The sequence below is a fragment of the Salvelinus fontinalis genome, chromosome 1, assembly GCF_029448725.1.
Source record: "Salvelinus fontinalis isolate EN_2023a chromosome 1, ASM2944872v1, whole genome shotgun sequence".
Lineage (NCBI taxonomy): Eukaryota > Metazoa > Chordata > Actinopteri > Salmoniformes > Salmonidae > Salvelinus > Salvelinus fontinalis.
Window position 1 is genome coordinate 89,769,527 of NC_074665.1, and position 15,310 is coordinate 89,784,836.

General features: G+C 54.1%; 1 protein-coding gene across 1 annotated transcript in view; it reads left to right on the forward strand.

The window, feature by feature from the left end:
- The window catches only part of LOC129861361 (serine/threonine-protein kinase WNK4-like), a 70,504-nt gene that overhangs the window by 16,198 nt on the left and 38,996 nt on the right, over positions 1–15,310 (forward strand). Inside the window, 3 exon segments of the mRNA XM_055932780.1 lie at positions 1,827–2,241; positions 3,087–3,268; positions 3,424–3,503. Coding sequence (XP_055788755.1) covers positions 1,827–2,241; positions 3,087–3,268; positions 3,424–3,503 — 677 coding nt within the window.

The window sequence follows — 15,310 nt, forward strand, 5'->3', positions numbered from 1 at the left end:
GTACATGTAGGTAGAGTTAAAGTGACTATGCATATATAATTAACAGAGAGTAGCAGCAGCGTAAAAGAGGAGTCTGGGTAGCCCTTTGATTAGCTGTTCAGGAGTCTTATGGCTTGGGGGTGGAAGTTGTTAAGAAGCCTTTTGGACCTCGACTTGGCGCTCCGGTACCACTTACCGTGCGTTAGCAGAGAGAACAGTCTATGACTAGGGTGGCTGGAGGCTTTGACAATTTTAGGACCGTCCTCTGACACTGCCTGATATAGAGGTACTGGATGGCAGGAAGCTTGGCCCCAGTGATGTACTGGGCCGTACGCACTACTGTAGTGCATTGAGGTCGAAGGCCGAGCAGTTGCCATACCAGGCAGTGATGCAACCAGTCAGGATGCTCTCGATGGTGCAGCTGTAGAACCTTTTGAGGATCTGAGGATATCTAGATATCCCTTTTGCAACAGACCAGGAAACACATAGAATCTAATACCCCAAGATCACATAGTTTACGATTTGATTACAATCGTGGACAGACACTGCCATATGCTTAGCCCATAAAGTGAAGTGGACGTGCCTGCAGACAGTGTGTCAAGGGCACAGCTCAGCGTTTAATCATCAGTGGTAGAAATGTAAGAGGAGAGCGAAAAGAAGAAAGCTGAGGTCAGGGCTTTAATAATATAATGTCTCTCGCTCTCACGAACAGGAAGTCATATGAAACAGCCTTTCCTAGGTTGAGCCCCAAATGTCATCCCAAATGGTACCCTTTTCCCTTTATAGTGCACTACTTTTGACCAGGGCCCACACACTAGTCTGCCATTTGGGAGGTAGGACTTTGTGTCCTCCAGCCCTCTTAGCAGAGGTCACTTTTAATGAGAAGGACCCGGCCTGGCCACCAGCCACAATTCCATACCTCTTCCTCCTGCCTGCTGCCTTTTCATCAGGTTCCCATGTATTATCATCCAGGACATTTAGTCTGGGTTATGGGAATCTAACAGCGTAATCTGACGAGATGTTGAGAGAAGGGTTAGAGAGAGGAGGGAGGCAAACCACCAACTTTGTGTACATCCCAAGTTACACCCTATATAATGCCCTACAGTACCTTTGACCAGAGCCCTATGAGCCCTTCCCTATGGGCCATGGTCAAAGTAGTGCGCTAAAGAAGAAATAGGGTGCAATTTGAGACGCAAACCCTTTTTCTGACCCTTTTTCTGAGACTGGAACACTATGTTCAGAATGGGACAGGTTTTGATGTAACACCATCCTTTAAAGGCCCACTTGATGATTTACAGCTATATCTTTTACATACATTTTTGAAAAATATCATAGGGCCTCAGATCAGCCCCTCCCCTCCACAGCATCCGCTCAATACATATTGATTATCTACACAGCAAATGACAAGACTAGCGTCCTGTCCACGGGGGTGTACAGGTGCACTATCTTAATTTGATCACTGTTGTCATAGAGAGTTTTCCTGTGCAGCAGATAATGCAAACTTGTAGTGTATTTGAGCCTTAAAAAGCTTTCTGAAGTTTGTAATTTCCACTTTGAAAAGTCAGACTTGATTTTCCCTTACCAAAAATGTATCAACCACTACAAAAATGTAAATGAATTATAATCCACATAATCATTCACATTTCCTGTTGCTGTAGGATTATTTGTCCTGCTGTAGCAAACTGGCTCAAATTAAGATTCTACATCTGTACAGTACAGAACAGCACGGTCAGGAAGTACATCAGACCTCTATGCATTATTATTTACACAGACAGAGGTAGTTCATGGACCGTGTTCCCTGTTTGTATCAGTATTAAGTACTGACTCTGCTACGTCCCTTCTCCCAGGTAGTGCTGGGCTTCGTGTGCGAGGCCGACTTCAAGCTTGTGGCCAAGGCCATTCGAGACCGCGTCAACGTCATCAAGTGCCAGCGTGACAAACTGCGCCGCCTCGCAGAGAAGAAGAAGCAGGAAGAGGAGGAGGCCATTGAGGAGGAGCCCAAGCCTGCACTGCAGCCTCCCTACCTGAAAATCAACAGGTCTCCATCAAAGCCCCATCAGAGCCCCATAGGCGTCCACGCCCCCACCCCGGCCCAGAGCCAGGATCGCCTCCCCCCGAACCCGCTGACCCCCGCCCTGTCCCCTGTCAACAGCTCTCTGGACTCGGGCATCAACGCCAGCTTCATCCATGAACCTGAGGAACCAGAGGCAGACCAGCACCAGCACTTCCAGGTCCACCACACCAGCTGCTCCTCGGCCAACTGTGAGAACACTTAACTTAACATTTAGCCAATTTAGGCTGTGGCTCTGTCCTGAATGGCACCCTAGTCCCTATATAGTGCACTACTTTTGACCAGGGCTCATTGCTTTCATAACTGTTGGTTTCATAACTGTTGTAGTGCTGAATGGCCCTGACTAGACGTACATGTGGGAGACTCTGAAAGAAAGGAGGATAACTTAATTATTCAGTCCCTGATGGTCTTACAGTGTACCTCACCAGTTGAGTGTGTGTGTGTGTGTGTGTGTGTATGTGTGTGTGTATGCATGCATGCATGTGTATGTGAGTGAGTGTGTGCGTGACTGTGTGGGTGTGTGAGTGCATGCGTGCGTGCACTCCTTTGTGTGAGTGCGTCTGTGTCAGTCAGTCAGTGAGTGCGGCCCTGCCTGGTCAGTCACCTGCTCATGGCTGATGTCTTATGCCTGGTCAGTCACCTGCTCATGGCTGATGTCTTATGCCTGGTCAGTCACATGCTCATGGCTAATGTCTCATGCCTGATGTCTCATGCCTGGTCAGTCACATGATCATGGCTAATGTCTCATGCCTGATGTCTCATGCCTGGTCAGTCACATGCTCATGGCTAATGTCTCATGCCTGATGTCTCATGCCTGGTCAGTCACATGCTCATGGCTAATGTCTCATGCCTGATGTCTCATGCCTGGTCAGTCACATGCTCATGGCTAATGTCTCATGCCTGATGTCTCATGCCTGGTCAGTCACATGCTCATGGCTGATGTCTCATGCCTGGTCAGTCACATGCTCATGGTTGATGTCTCATGCCTGCTCAGTCACATGCTCATGGCTGATGTCAGATGTGTTTGTTGTAACAGCTGACTGCGAGACAGACGACTATCTCAGCTCCTCTGGCCTCCAGGATCCCCTGGAGATAGCGGTCAGCCTCAACTGGTCAACCCTGACCCCTCCCAGCCTGACCCTAAACACTGGGACTGGGACTACCGCCCTCAACAGACACCCTCAGCACCACTCCATCCCAGCCCTCCGCTTCCCCTCGGTGTGTGCATGGGACAAATAGCTAGCTAGCTATGATGATGACTAGTAACTTTACCTGAACTGTACATTCATAAAATGTTATTTTTGAATGACCATAATACACTATGTGTCTGTTCCCTCTTCCTGACTGTTCCCTCTCCCTTGTCCTGTTGGTAGAGTATTGCAGTATTGGGTAATATGGAGCACGGCCACTCTGGAGGACACTCTACCAGCGGCTTCAACTCACCTGCGGACAGGTACATTCCTCAGCCTCTTCCCTAGAATAGATACTTTATTGTCCATTTTTGCTAAAAAGAGAAATTCATCTCTTGCCTTTCCCATCACCTCCAGACACACAAATACCAACGCGCACACACACACAAACACACAAATGCGCACGCACGTACACGTACGCATGTACGCACGCACACACACACACACGTTGAGAGGCATAGGGTCAGTCAATGCTGATCTACTTCCAACAGCAGTGGAATCCGAGATAAACAGACCACCAGTTGTCAAGTTCCAACTGGACCATCTAACCTCTACGCTTCATACGCCTCCGTACACATCTGTGTCCAAACAGCAGACTGACCTGAGGTTCTTAACAGCCCCTCTCTCTAGCTGAGGGAAACGACAGCCCCTCTCTCTAGCTGAGGGAAACGACAGCCCCTCTCTCTAGCTGAGGGAAACGACAGCCCCTCTCTCCCAGCTGAGGGAAACGACAGCCCCTCTCTCTAGCTGAGGGAAACGACAGCCCCTCTCTCTAGCTGAGGGAAACGACAGCCCCTCTCTCCCAGCTGAGGGAAACGACAGCATCTCTCTCTAGCTGAGGGAAACGACAGCATCTCTCTCTAGCTGAGGGAATCGACAGCCCCTCTCTCTAGCTGAGGGAAACGACAGCATCTCTCTCTAGCTGAGGGAAACGACCGCCTCTCTCTCTCCAGCTGAGGGAAATGACAGCCCCTCTCTCTAGCTGAGAGAAACGACAGCCCCTCTCTCTAGCTGAGGGAAACGACAGCCCCTCTCTCTAGCTGAGGAAAACGACAGCCCCTCTCTCTAGCTGAGGGAAACGACAGCATCTCTCTCTAGCTGTGGGAAACGACAGCCCCTCTCTCTAGCTGAGGGAAACGACAGCATCTCTCTCTAGCTGAGGGAAACGACAGCCCCTCTCTCTAGCTGAGGGAAACGACAGCCCCTCTCTCTCCAGCTGAGGGAAACGACAGCCCCTCTCTCTCTAGCTGAGGGAAACGACAGCCCCTCTCTCCCAGCTGAGGGAAACGACTGCCCCTCTCTCTCCAGCTGAGGGAAACGACCGCCCCTCTCTCCAGCTGAGGGAAATGACCGCCCCTCTCTCCAGCTGAGGGAAACGACAGCCCCTCTCTCTAGCTAAGGGAAACGACAGCATCTCTCTCTAGCTGAGGGAAACGACCGCCCCTCTCTCTCCAGCTGAGGGAAATGACACCCCCTCTCTCTAGCTGAGGGAAACGACAGCCCCTCTCTCTAGCTGAGGGAAACGACAGCATCTCTCTCTAGCTGAGGGAAACGACAGCCCCTCTCTCTAGCTGAGGGAAACGACAGCCCCTCTCTCTAGCTGAGGGAAACGACAGACCCTCTCTCTAGCTGAGGGAAACGACAGCATCTCTCTCTAGCTGAGGGAAACGACAGCATCTCTCTCTAGCTGAGGGAAACGACAGCCCCTCTCTCTAGCTGAGGGAAACGACAGCCCCTCTCTCTCCAGCTGAGGGAAACGACAGCCCCTCTCTCTCTAGCTGAGGGAAACGACAGCCCCTCTCTCTAGCTGAGGGTCACGACAGCCCCTCTCTCTAGCTGAGGGAAACGACAGGCCCTCTCTCTAGCTGAGGGAAATGACAGCCCCTCTCTCTAGCTGAGGGACACGACAGCCCCTCTCTCTAGCTGAGGGAAACGACAGCCCCTCTCTCTAGCTGAGGGAAATGACAGCCACTCTCTCTAGCTGAGGGAAACGACAGCCCCTCTCTCTCCCAGCTGAGGGAAACGACAGCCCGTCTCTCTCCAGCCGAGGGAAACGACAGCCCCTCTCTCCCAGCTGAGGGAAACGACTGCCCCTCTCTCTCCAGCTGAGGGAAACGACCGCCCCTCTCTCCAGCTGAGGGAAATGACCGCCCCTCTCTCTCCAGCTGAGGGAAACGACCACCCCTCTCTCTCCAGCTGAGGGAAACGACCGCCCCTCTCTCTCCAGCTGAAGGAAACGCCCCTCTTTCCAGCTGAAGGAAACGACATTCTGTCTCTCTCCAGCTGAGGGAAATGACAGCCCCTCTCTCCAGCTGAGGGAAACACCAGCCTGTCTCACTCCAGCTGAGGGAAACGACAGCCCCTTTTTCTTTAACTGAGGGAAATTAAGCTCCTCTCTCTCCCGCTGAAGGACACAACACCTTCTCCCGCTCGCTCTCTCTCTCTCTCCAGCTGATAGAAACAACAGCCCGTCTCTCTCTAACTGAGAAAAATGACAGCCCCTCTCTCTCCAGCTGAGGGAAACAACAGCCTGTCTCTCTCCAGCTGAGGGAAACGTCCGCCCCTCTCTCCCCAGCCGAGGGAAAAGACCCGACCCTCTCTCTCCAGCTGAGGGAATCGAACGCCCCTCTCTCTCCAGCTGAGGGAAACAACAGCCCCTCTCTCTACAGCTGAGGGAAACAACATTCTGTCTCTCTCCAGCTGAGGGAAATGACAGCCCCTCTCTCTCTAGCTGAGGGAAACAACAGCCTGTCTCTCTCCAGCTGAGGGAAACGACCGCTCCTCTCTCTCCAGGTGAGGTAAATGACCGTCTCTCTCTCTCCAGCTGAGGGAAACAACGTCTTGTCTCTCTCCAGCTGAGGGAAACAACCGCTCCTCTCTCCAGGTGAGGTAATCGACCGCCCCTCTCTCTCCAGCTGAGGCAAATGACAGCCCCTTTTTCTTTAGCTGAGGGAAATGAAGCTCCTCTCTCTCCCGCTGAGGAACACAACACCCTCTCTCTCTAGCTGAGGGAAACAACATTCTGTCTATCTCCAGCTGAGGGAAATGACAGCCCCTCTCTCCAGCTGACGGAAACAACAGCCTGTCTCACTCCAGCTGAGGGAAACGACATTCTGTCTCTCTCCAGCTGAGGGAAATTAAGCCCCTCTCTCCAGCTGAGGGAATCAACATTCTGTCTCTCTCCAGCTGAGGGAAATTAAGCCCCTCTCTCTCCAGGTGAGGTAAAGACCGCCCCTCTCTCTCCAGCTGAGGGAAACACAGTCTTGTCTCTCTCCAGCTGAGGTAAACGACTGCTCCTCTCTCCAGGTGAGGTAATCGACCACCCCTATTCTCTCCAGCTGAGGGAAATGACCGCCCCCTCTCTCCAGCTGAGGGAAACGACCGCCCCTCTTTCCAGCTGAGTGAAACGACAGCCCGTCATTCTCCAGCTGAGGGAAACAACATTCTGTCTCTCTCCAACTGAAGGAAATAACATTCTGTCTCTCTCCAGCTACAGCTCCTCTCTCCAGCTGAGGGAAACAGCAGCCCGTCTCTCTCCAGCTGAGGGAAACAACAGCATGTCTGTCTCCAGCTGATGGACACAAGAGCCCTTTTTTCCAGCTGATTGAAGCATCTCTTCTCTTCAGCTGATGGAAACAACAGCCTCTCTCTCCAGCTGAGGGAAACTACAGCCCCTCTCTCCAGCTGAGGGAAACTACAGCCCCTCTCTCCAGCTGAGGGAAACTACAGCCCCTCTCTCCAGCTGAGGCAATTAACAGTCCCTCTCTCCAGTTGAGGGAAACGACCGCCCCTCTCTCTCCAGCTGAGGGACATGACCGTCCCTCTCTCTCCAGCTGATGGACACAAGAGCCCCTCTTTCCGGCTGATGGAAACATCTCTTCTCTTCAGCTGATGGAAACAACAGCTCGTCTCTCTCCAGCTGAGGGACACAACACCCTCTCTCTCTTTCTCTCTACAGCTGATAGAAACACAACCTGTCTCTCTCCAGCTGAGAGAAACAATAGCCTGTCTCTCTCCAGCTGAGGGAAATGACCGCCCCTCTCTCTCCAGCTGAGGGAAACGACCATCCCTCTCCAGCTGAGGGAAACAACAGCCTGTCTCTCTCCAGCTGAGGGAACGGACGCTCCTCTCTCTACAGGTGAGGTAAACGACCGCCCCTCTCTCTCCAGCTGAGGGAAACGACCGCCCCTCTCTCTCCAGCTGAGGGAAACGACCGCCCCTCTTTCCAGCTGAGGGAAACTACATTCTGTCTCTCTCCAGCTGATGGACACTACTGCTCCTCTCTCCAGCTGAGGGAAACAACGGCCCCTCTCTCCAGCTGAGGGAAACAACAGCCCTTCTCTCTCCAGCTGAGGGAAACAGCAGCCTGTCTCTCTCCAGCTGAGGGAAACAGCAGCCCATCTCTCTCTAGCTGAGAGAAACAGCAGCCCGTCTCTCTCCAGCTGAGGGAAACAGCAGCCCGTCTCTCTCCAGCTGAGGGAAACAGCAGCCCGTCTCTCTCCAGCTGAGGGAAACAGCAGCCTGTCTCTCTCCAGCTGAGGGACACAATAGCCCGTCTCTCTCCAGCTGAGGGAAACAGCAGCCCGTCTCTCTCCAGCTGAGGGACACAATAGCCCGTCTCTCTCCAGCTGATGGACACAAGAGCACCTCTTTACAGCTGATGGAATCATCCCTTCTCTCCAGCTGAGTGAAACAGCAGCCCGTCTCTCTCCAGCTGAGGGACACAATAGCCCGTCTCTCTCCAGCTGATGGACACAAGATCCCCTTTTTCCAGCTGATTGAAACATCTATTCTCTCCAGCTGATGGACACAACAGCCCCTCTCTCCAGCTGATGGACACAACAGCCCCTATCTCTCCAGCTGAGGGACACAACACCCTCTCTCTCTTTCTCTCTCCAGCTGATATAAACACAGCCTGTCTCTCTCCAGCTGAGGGAAACAACAGCCTGTCTCGCTCCAGGTGATTGACACAACAGCCCATCTCTCTCCAGCTGAGGGAAACAATAGCCCGTCTCTCTCCAGCTGAGGGAAACAGCAGCCCGACTCTCTCCAGCTGAGGGAAGTAGCAGCCCGTCTCTCTCCAGCTGAGGGAAACAACAGCCTCTCTCTCTCTCCTGCTGAGGGAAACAGCAGCCTCTCTCTCTCTCCAGCTGAGGGAAACAGCAGCCTCTCTCTCTTTCCAGCTGAGGGAAACAGCAGCCCGACTCTCTCCAGCTGAGGGAAACAGCAGCCTCTCTCTCTCTCCAGCTGAGGGAAACAGCAGCCTCTCTCTTTCTCCAGCTGAGGGAAACAGCAGCCCGACTCTCTCCAGCTGAGGGAAGTAGCAGCCCGTCTCTCTCCAGCTGAGGGAAACAACAGTCTCTCTCTCCCTCCAGCTGAGGGAAACAACAGCCTCTCTCTCTCCAGCTGAGGGAGCCAGCAGCCCGTCTCTCTCCAGCTGAGGGAAGCAGCAGCCTGTCTGTCTCCAGGTGAGGGAAACAGCAGCCCGTCTCTCTCTCCAGCTGAGGGAAACAACAGCCTCTCTCTCCAGCTGAGGGACACAACACCCTCTCTCTCTTTCTCTCTCCAGCTGATATAAACACAGCCTGTCTCTCTCCAGCTGAGGAACACAACAGCCCCTCTCTCCAGTTGAGGGAAACAACAGCCTCTCTCTCTCTCCAGCTGAGGGAAACAACAGCCTCTCTCTTTCTCCAGCTGAGGGAAACAACAGCCTCTCTCTCTCTCCAGCTGAGGGAAGCAGCAGCCCGTCTCTCTCCAGCTGAGGGAAACAGCAGCCCGTCTCTCTCCAGCTGAGGGAAACAGCAGCCCGTCTCTCTCTCCAGCTGAGGGAAACAACAGCCTCTCTCTCTCTCCAGCTGACAGAAACAGCAGCCTGTCTCACTCCAGCTGAGGGAAACGACAGCCCCTCTCTCTCCAGCTGAGGGAATCAACATTCTCTCTCTCTCCAGCTGAGGGAAATTAAGCCCCTCTCTCTCTAGCTGAGGGAAACAACAGCCTGTCTCTCTCCAGCTGAGGGAAACGACCGCTCCTCTCTCTCCAGTTGAGGTAAAGACCGCCCCTCTCTCTCCAGCTGAGGGAAACAACGTCTTGTCTCTCTCCAGCTGAGGGAAACGACTGCTCCTCTCTCCAGGTGAGGTAATCGACCACCCCTATTCTCTCCAGCTGAGGGAAACGACCGCCCCCTCTCTCCAGCTGAGGGAAACGACCGCCCCTCTTTCCAGCTGAGTGAAACGACATCCCGTCATTCTCCAGCTGAAGGAAACAACATTCTGTCTCTCTCCAACTGAGGGAAATAACATTCTGTCTCTCTCCAGCTACAGCTCCTCTCTCCAGCTGAGGGAAACAGCAGCTCGTCTCTCTCCAGCTGAGGGAAACAGCAGCCCGTCTCTCTCCAGCTGAGGGACACAGCAGCCCGGCTCTCTCCAGCTGAGGGAAACAACAGCCCGTCTCTCTCCAGCTGAGGGACACAGCAGCCCGTCTCTCTCCAGCTGAGGGAAACAGCAGCCCGTCTCTCTCCAGCTGAAGGAAACAGCAGCCCGTCTCTCTCTCCGGCTGAGGGAAACAACAGCCTCTCTCTCTCTCCAGCTGAGGGAAACAACACCCTCTCTCTCTCTCCAGCTGAGGGAAACAACAGCCTCTCTCTTTCTCCAGCTGAGGGAAACAACAGCCTCTCTCTCTCTCTCCAGCTGAGGGAAACAACAGCCTGTCTGTCTCCAGCTGAGGGAAACAACAGCCTGTCTGTCTCCAGCTGAGAGAAACAACAGCCTCTCTCTCTCCCCAGCTGAGGGAAACAACAGCCTCTCTCTCTCTCCAGCTGAGGGAAATTAAGCCTCTCTCTCTCTAGCTGAGGGAAACAACAGCCTGTCTCTCTCCAGCTGAGGGAAACGACCGCTCCTCTCTCTCCAGTTGAGGTAAAGACCGCCCCTCTCTCTCCAGCTGAGGGAAACAACGTCTTGTCTCTCTCCAGCTGAGGGAAACGACTGCTCCTCTCTCCAGGTGAGGTAATCGACCACCCCTATTCTCTCCAGCTGAGGGAAACGACCGCCCCCTCTCTCCAGCTGAGGGAAACGACCGCCCCTCTTTCCAGCTGAGTGAAACGACAGCCCGTCATTCTCCAGCTGAGGGAAACAACATTCTGTCTCTCTCCAACTGAGGGAAATAACATTCTGTCTCTCTCCAGCTACAGCTCCTCTCTCCAGCTGAGGGAAACAGCAGCCCTTCTCTCTCCAGCTGAGGGAAACAGCAGCCGTCTCTCTCCAGCTGAGGGACACAGCAGCCCGTCTCTCTCCAGCTGAGGGAAACAACAGCCTCTCTCTCCAGCTGATGGACAAAACAGCCCCTCTCTCCAGCTGAGGGAAAGAACAGCCTATCTCTCTCTCCAGCTGAGGGAAACAACAGCCTCTCTCTCTCTCCAGCTGAGGGAAACAACAGCCTCTCTCTTTCTCCAGCTGAGGGAAAGAACAGCCTCTCTCTTTCTCCGGCTGATGGAAACAACAGCCTCTCTCTCTCTCTCCAGCTGAGGGAAACAACAGCCTCTCTCTCTCTCCAGCTGAGGGAAACAGCAGCCGTCTCTCTCCAGCTGAGGGACACAGCAGCCCGTCTCTCTCCAGCTGAGGGAAACAACAGCCTCTCTCTCCAGCTGATGGACAAAACAGCCCCTCTCTCCAGCTGAGGGAAAGAACAGCCTATCTCTCTCTCCAGCTGAGGGAAACAACAGCCCGTCTCTCTCCAGCTGAGGGAAACAGCAGCCCGTCTCTCTCTCCAGCTGAAGGAAACAACAGCCTCTCTCTCTCTCCAGCTGAGGGAAACAACAGCCTCTCTCTTTCTCCAGCTGAGGGAAACAGCAGCCCGTCTCTCTCTCCGGCTGAGGGAAACAACAGCCTCTCTCTCTCTCCAGCTGAGGGAAACAACACCCTCTCTCTCTCCAGCTGAGGGAAACAACAGCCTCTCTCTCTCTCCAGCTGAGGGACAAAACAGCCTCTCTCTCTCTCCAGCTGATGGACAAAACAGCCCCTCTCTCCAGCTGAGGGAAACAACAGCCTCTCTCTCTCTCCAGCTGAGGGAAACAACAGCCTCTCTCTCTCCAGCTGAGGGAAACAGCAGCCAGTCTCTCTCTCCGGCTGAGGGAAACAACAGCCTCTCTCTCTCTCCAGCTGAGGGAAACAACACCCTCTCTCTCTCCAGCTGAGGGAAACAACAGCCTCTCTCTTTCTCCAGCTGAGGGAAACAACAGCCTCTCTCTTTCTCCAGCTGAGGGAAAGAGCAGCCCGTCTCTCTCTCCGGCTGAGGGAAACAACAGCCTCTCTCTCTCCACAGCTGAGGGAAACAACAGCCTCTCTCTCTCTCCAGCTGAGGGAAACAACAGCCTGTCTGTCTCCAGCTGAGGGAAACAACAGCCTCTCTCTCTCTCCAGCTGAGGGAAACAACAGCCTCTCTCTCTCTCCAGCTGAGGGAAACAACAGCCTCTCTCTTTCTCCAGCTGAGGGAAACAACAGCCTCTCTCTCTCTCCAGCTGAGGGAAACAACAGTCTCTCTCTCTCTCCAGCTGAGGGAAACAGCAGCCCGTTTTTCTCCAGCTGAGGGAAACAACACCCTCTCTCTCTCCAGCTGAGGGAAACAACAGCCTCTCTCTCTCTCCAGCTGAGGGAAATTAAGCCTCTCTCTCTCTAGCTGAGGGAAACAACAGCCTGTCTCTCTCCAGCTGAGGGAAACGACCGCTCCTCTCTCTCCAGTTGAGGTAAAGACCGCCCCTCTCTCTCCAGCTGAGGGAAACAACGTCTTGTCTCTCTCCAGCTGAGGGAAACGACTGCTCCTCTCTCCAGGTGAGGTAATCGACCAACCCTATTCTCTCCAGCTGAGGGAAACAACCGCCCCCTCTCTCCAGCTGAGGGAAACGACCGCCCCTCTTTCCAGCTGAGTGAAACGACAGCCCGTCATTCTCCAGCTGAGGGAAACAACATTCTGTCTCTCTCCAACTGAGGGAAATAACATTCTGTCTCTCTCCAGCTACAGCTCCTCTCTCCAGCTGAGGGAAACAGCAGCCCTTCTCTCTCCAGCTGAGGGAAACAGCAGCCGTCTCTCTCCAGCTGAGGGACACAGCAGCCCGTCTCTCTCCAGCTGAGGGAAACAACAGCCTCTCTCTCCAGCTGATGGACAAAACAGCCCCTCTCTCCAGCTGAGGGAAAGAACAGCCTATCTCTCTCTCCAGCTGAGGGAAACAACAGCCTCTCTCTCTCTCCAGCTGAGGGAAACAACAGCCTCTCTCTTTCTCCAGCTGAGGGAAAGAACAGCCTCTCTCTTTCTCCGGCTGATGGAAACAACAGCCTCTCTCTCTCTCTCCAGCTGAGGGAAACAACAGCCTCTCTCTCTCTCCAGCTGAGGGAAACAGCAGCCGTCTCTCTCCAGCTGAGGGACACAGCAGCCCGTCTCTCTCCAGCTGAGGGAAACAACAGCCTCTCTCTCCAGCTGATGGACAAAACAGCCCCTCTCTCCAGCTGAGGGAAAGAACAGCCTATCTCTCTCTCCAGCTGAGGGAAACAACAGCCCGTCTCTCTCCAGCTGAGGGAAACAGCAGCCCGTCTCTCTCTCCAGCTGAAGGAAACAACAGCCTCTCTCTCTCTCCAGCTGAGGGAAACAACAGCCTCTCTCTTTCTCCAGCTGAGGGAAACAGCAGCCCGTCTCTCTCTCCGGCTGAGGGAAACAACAGCCTCTCTCTCTCTCCAGCTGAGGGAAACAACACCCTCTCTCTCTCCAGCTGAGGGAAACAACAGCCTCTCTCTCTCTCCAGCTGAGGGACACAACAGCCTCTCTCTCTCTCCAGCTGATGGACAAAACATCCCCTCTCTCCAGCTGAGGGAAACAACAGCCTCTCTCTCTCTCCAGCTGAGGGAAACAACAGCCTCTCTCTCTCCAGCTGAGGGAAACAGCAGCCAGTCTCTCTCTCCGGCTGAGGGAAACAACAGCCTCTCTCTCTCCAGCTGAGGGAAACAACACCCTCTCTCTCTCCAGCTGAGGGAAACAACAGCCTCTCTCTTTCTCCAGCTGAGGGAAACAACAGCCTCTCTCTTTCTCCAGCTGAGGGAAAGAGCAGCCCGTCTCTCTCTCCGGCTGAGGGAAACAACAGCCTCTCTCTCTCTCCAGCTGAGGGAAACAACAGCCTCTCTCTCTCTCCAGCTGAGGGAAACAACAGCCTGTCTGTCTCCAGCTGAGGGAAACAACAGCCTCTCTCTCTCTCCAGCTGAGGGAAACAACAGCCTCTCTCTTTCTCCAGCTGAGGGAAACAGCAGCCCGTCTCTCTCTCCGGCTGAGGGAAACAACAGCCTCTCTCTCTCTCCAGCTGAGGGAAACAACACCCTCTCTCTCTCCAGCTGAGGGAAACAACAGCCTCTCTCTCTCTCCAGCTGAGGGACACAACAGCCTCTCTCTCTCTCCAGCTGATGGACAAAACAGCCCCTCTCTCCAGCTGAGGGAAACAACAGCCTCTCTCTCTCTCCAGCTGAGGGAAACAACAGCCTCTCTCTCTCCAGCTGAGGGAAACAGCAGCCAGTCTCTCTCTCCGGCTGAGGGAAACAACAGCCTCTCTCTCTCCAGCTGAGGGAAACAACACCCTCTCTCTCTCCAGCTGAGGGAAACAACAGCCTCTCTCTTTCTCCAGCTGAGGGAAACAACAGCCTCTCTCTTTCTCCAGCTGAGGGAAAGAGCAGCCCGTCTCTCTCTCCGGCTGAGGGAAACAACAGCCTCTCTCTCTCTCCAGCTGAGGGAAACAACAGCCTCTCTCTCTCTCCAGCTGAGGGAAACAACAGCCTGTCTGTCTCCAGCTGAGGGAAACAACAGCCTCTCTCTCTCTCCAGCTGAGGGAAACAACAGCCTCTCTCTCTCTCCAGCTGAGGGAAACAACAGCCTCTCTCTTTCTCCAGCTGAGGGAAACAACAGCCTCTCTCTCTCTCCTGCTGAGGGAAACAGCAGCCTCTCTCTCTCTCCAGCTGAGGGAAACAGCAGCCTCTTTCTCTTTCCAGCTGAGGGAAACAGCAGCCCGACTCTCTCCAGCTGAGGGAAACAGCAGCCTCTCTCTCTCTCCAGCTGAGGGAAACAGCAGCCTCTCTCTTTCTCCAGCTGAGGGAAACAGCAGCCCGACTCTCTCCAGCTGAGGGAAGTAGCAGCCCGTCTCTCTCCAGCTGAGGGAAACAACAGTCTCTCTCTCCCTCCAGCTGAGGGAAACAACAGCCTCTCTCTCTCCAGCTGAGGGAGCCAGCAGCCCGTCTCTCTCCAGCTGAGGGAAGCAGCAGCCTGTCTGTCTCCAGGTGAGGGAAACAGCAGCCCGTCTCTCTCTCCAGCTGAGGGAAACAAAAGCCTCTCTCTCCAGCTGAGGGACACAACACCCTCTCTCTCTTTCTCTCTCCAGCTGATATAAACACAGCCTGTCTCTCTCCAGCTGAGGAACACAACAGCCCCTCTCTCCAGTTGAGGGAAACAACAGCCTCTCTCTCTCTCCAGCTGAGGGAAACAACAGCCTCTCTCTTTCTCCAGCTGAGGGAAACAACAGCCTCTCTCTCTCTCCAGCTGAGGGAAGCAGCAGCCCGTCTCTCTCCAGCTGAGGGAAACAGCAGCCCGTCTCTCTCCAGCTGAGGGAAACAGCAGCCCGTCTCTCTCTCCAGCTGAGGGAAACAACAGCCTCTCTCTCTCTCCAGCTGACAGAAACAGCAGCCTGTCTCACTCCAGCTGAGGGAAACGACAGCCCCTCTCTCTCCAGCTGAGGGAATCAACATTCTCTCTCTCTCCAGCTGAGGGAAATTAAGCCCCTCTCTCTCTAGCTGAGGGAAACAACAGCCTGTCTCTCTCCAGCTGAGGGAAACGACTGCTCCTCTCTCCAGGTGAGGTAATCGACCACCCCTATTCTCTCCAGCTGAGGGAAACGACCGCCCCCTCTCTCCAGCTGAGGGAAACGACCGCCCCTCTTTCCAGCTGAGTGAAACGACATCCCGTCATTCTCCAGCTGAAGGAAACAACATTCTGTCTCTCTCCAACTGAGGGAAATAACATTCTGTCTCTCTCCAGCTACAGCTCCTCTCTC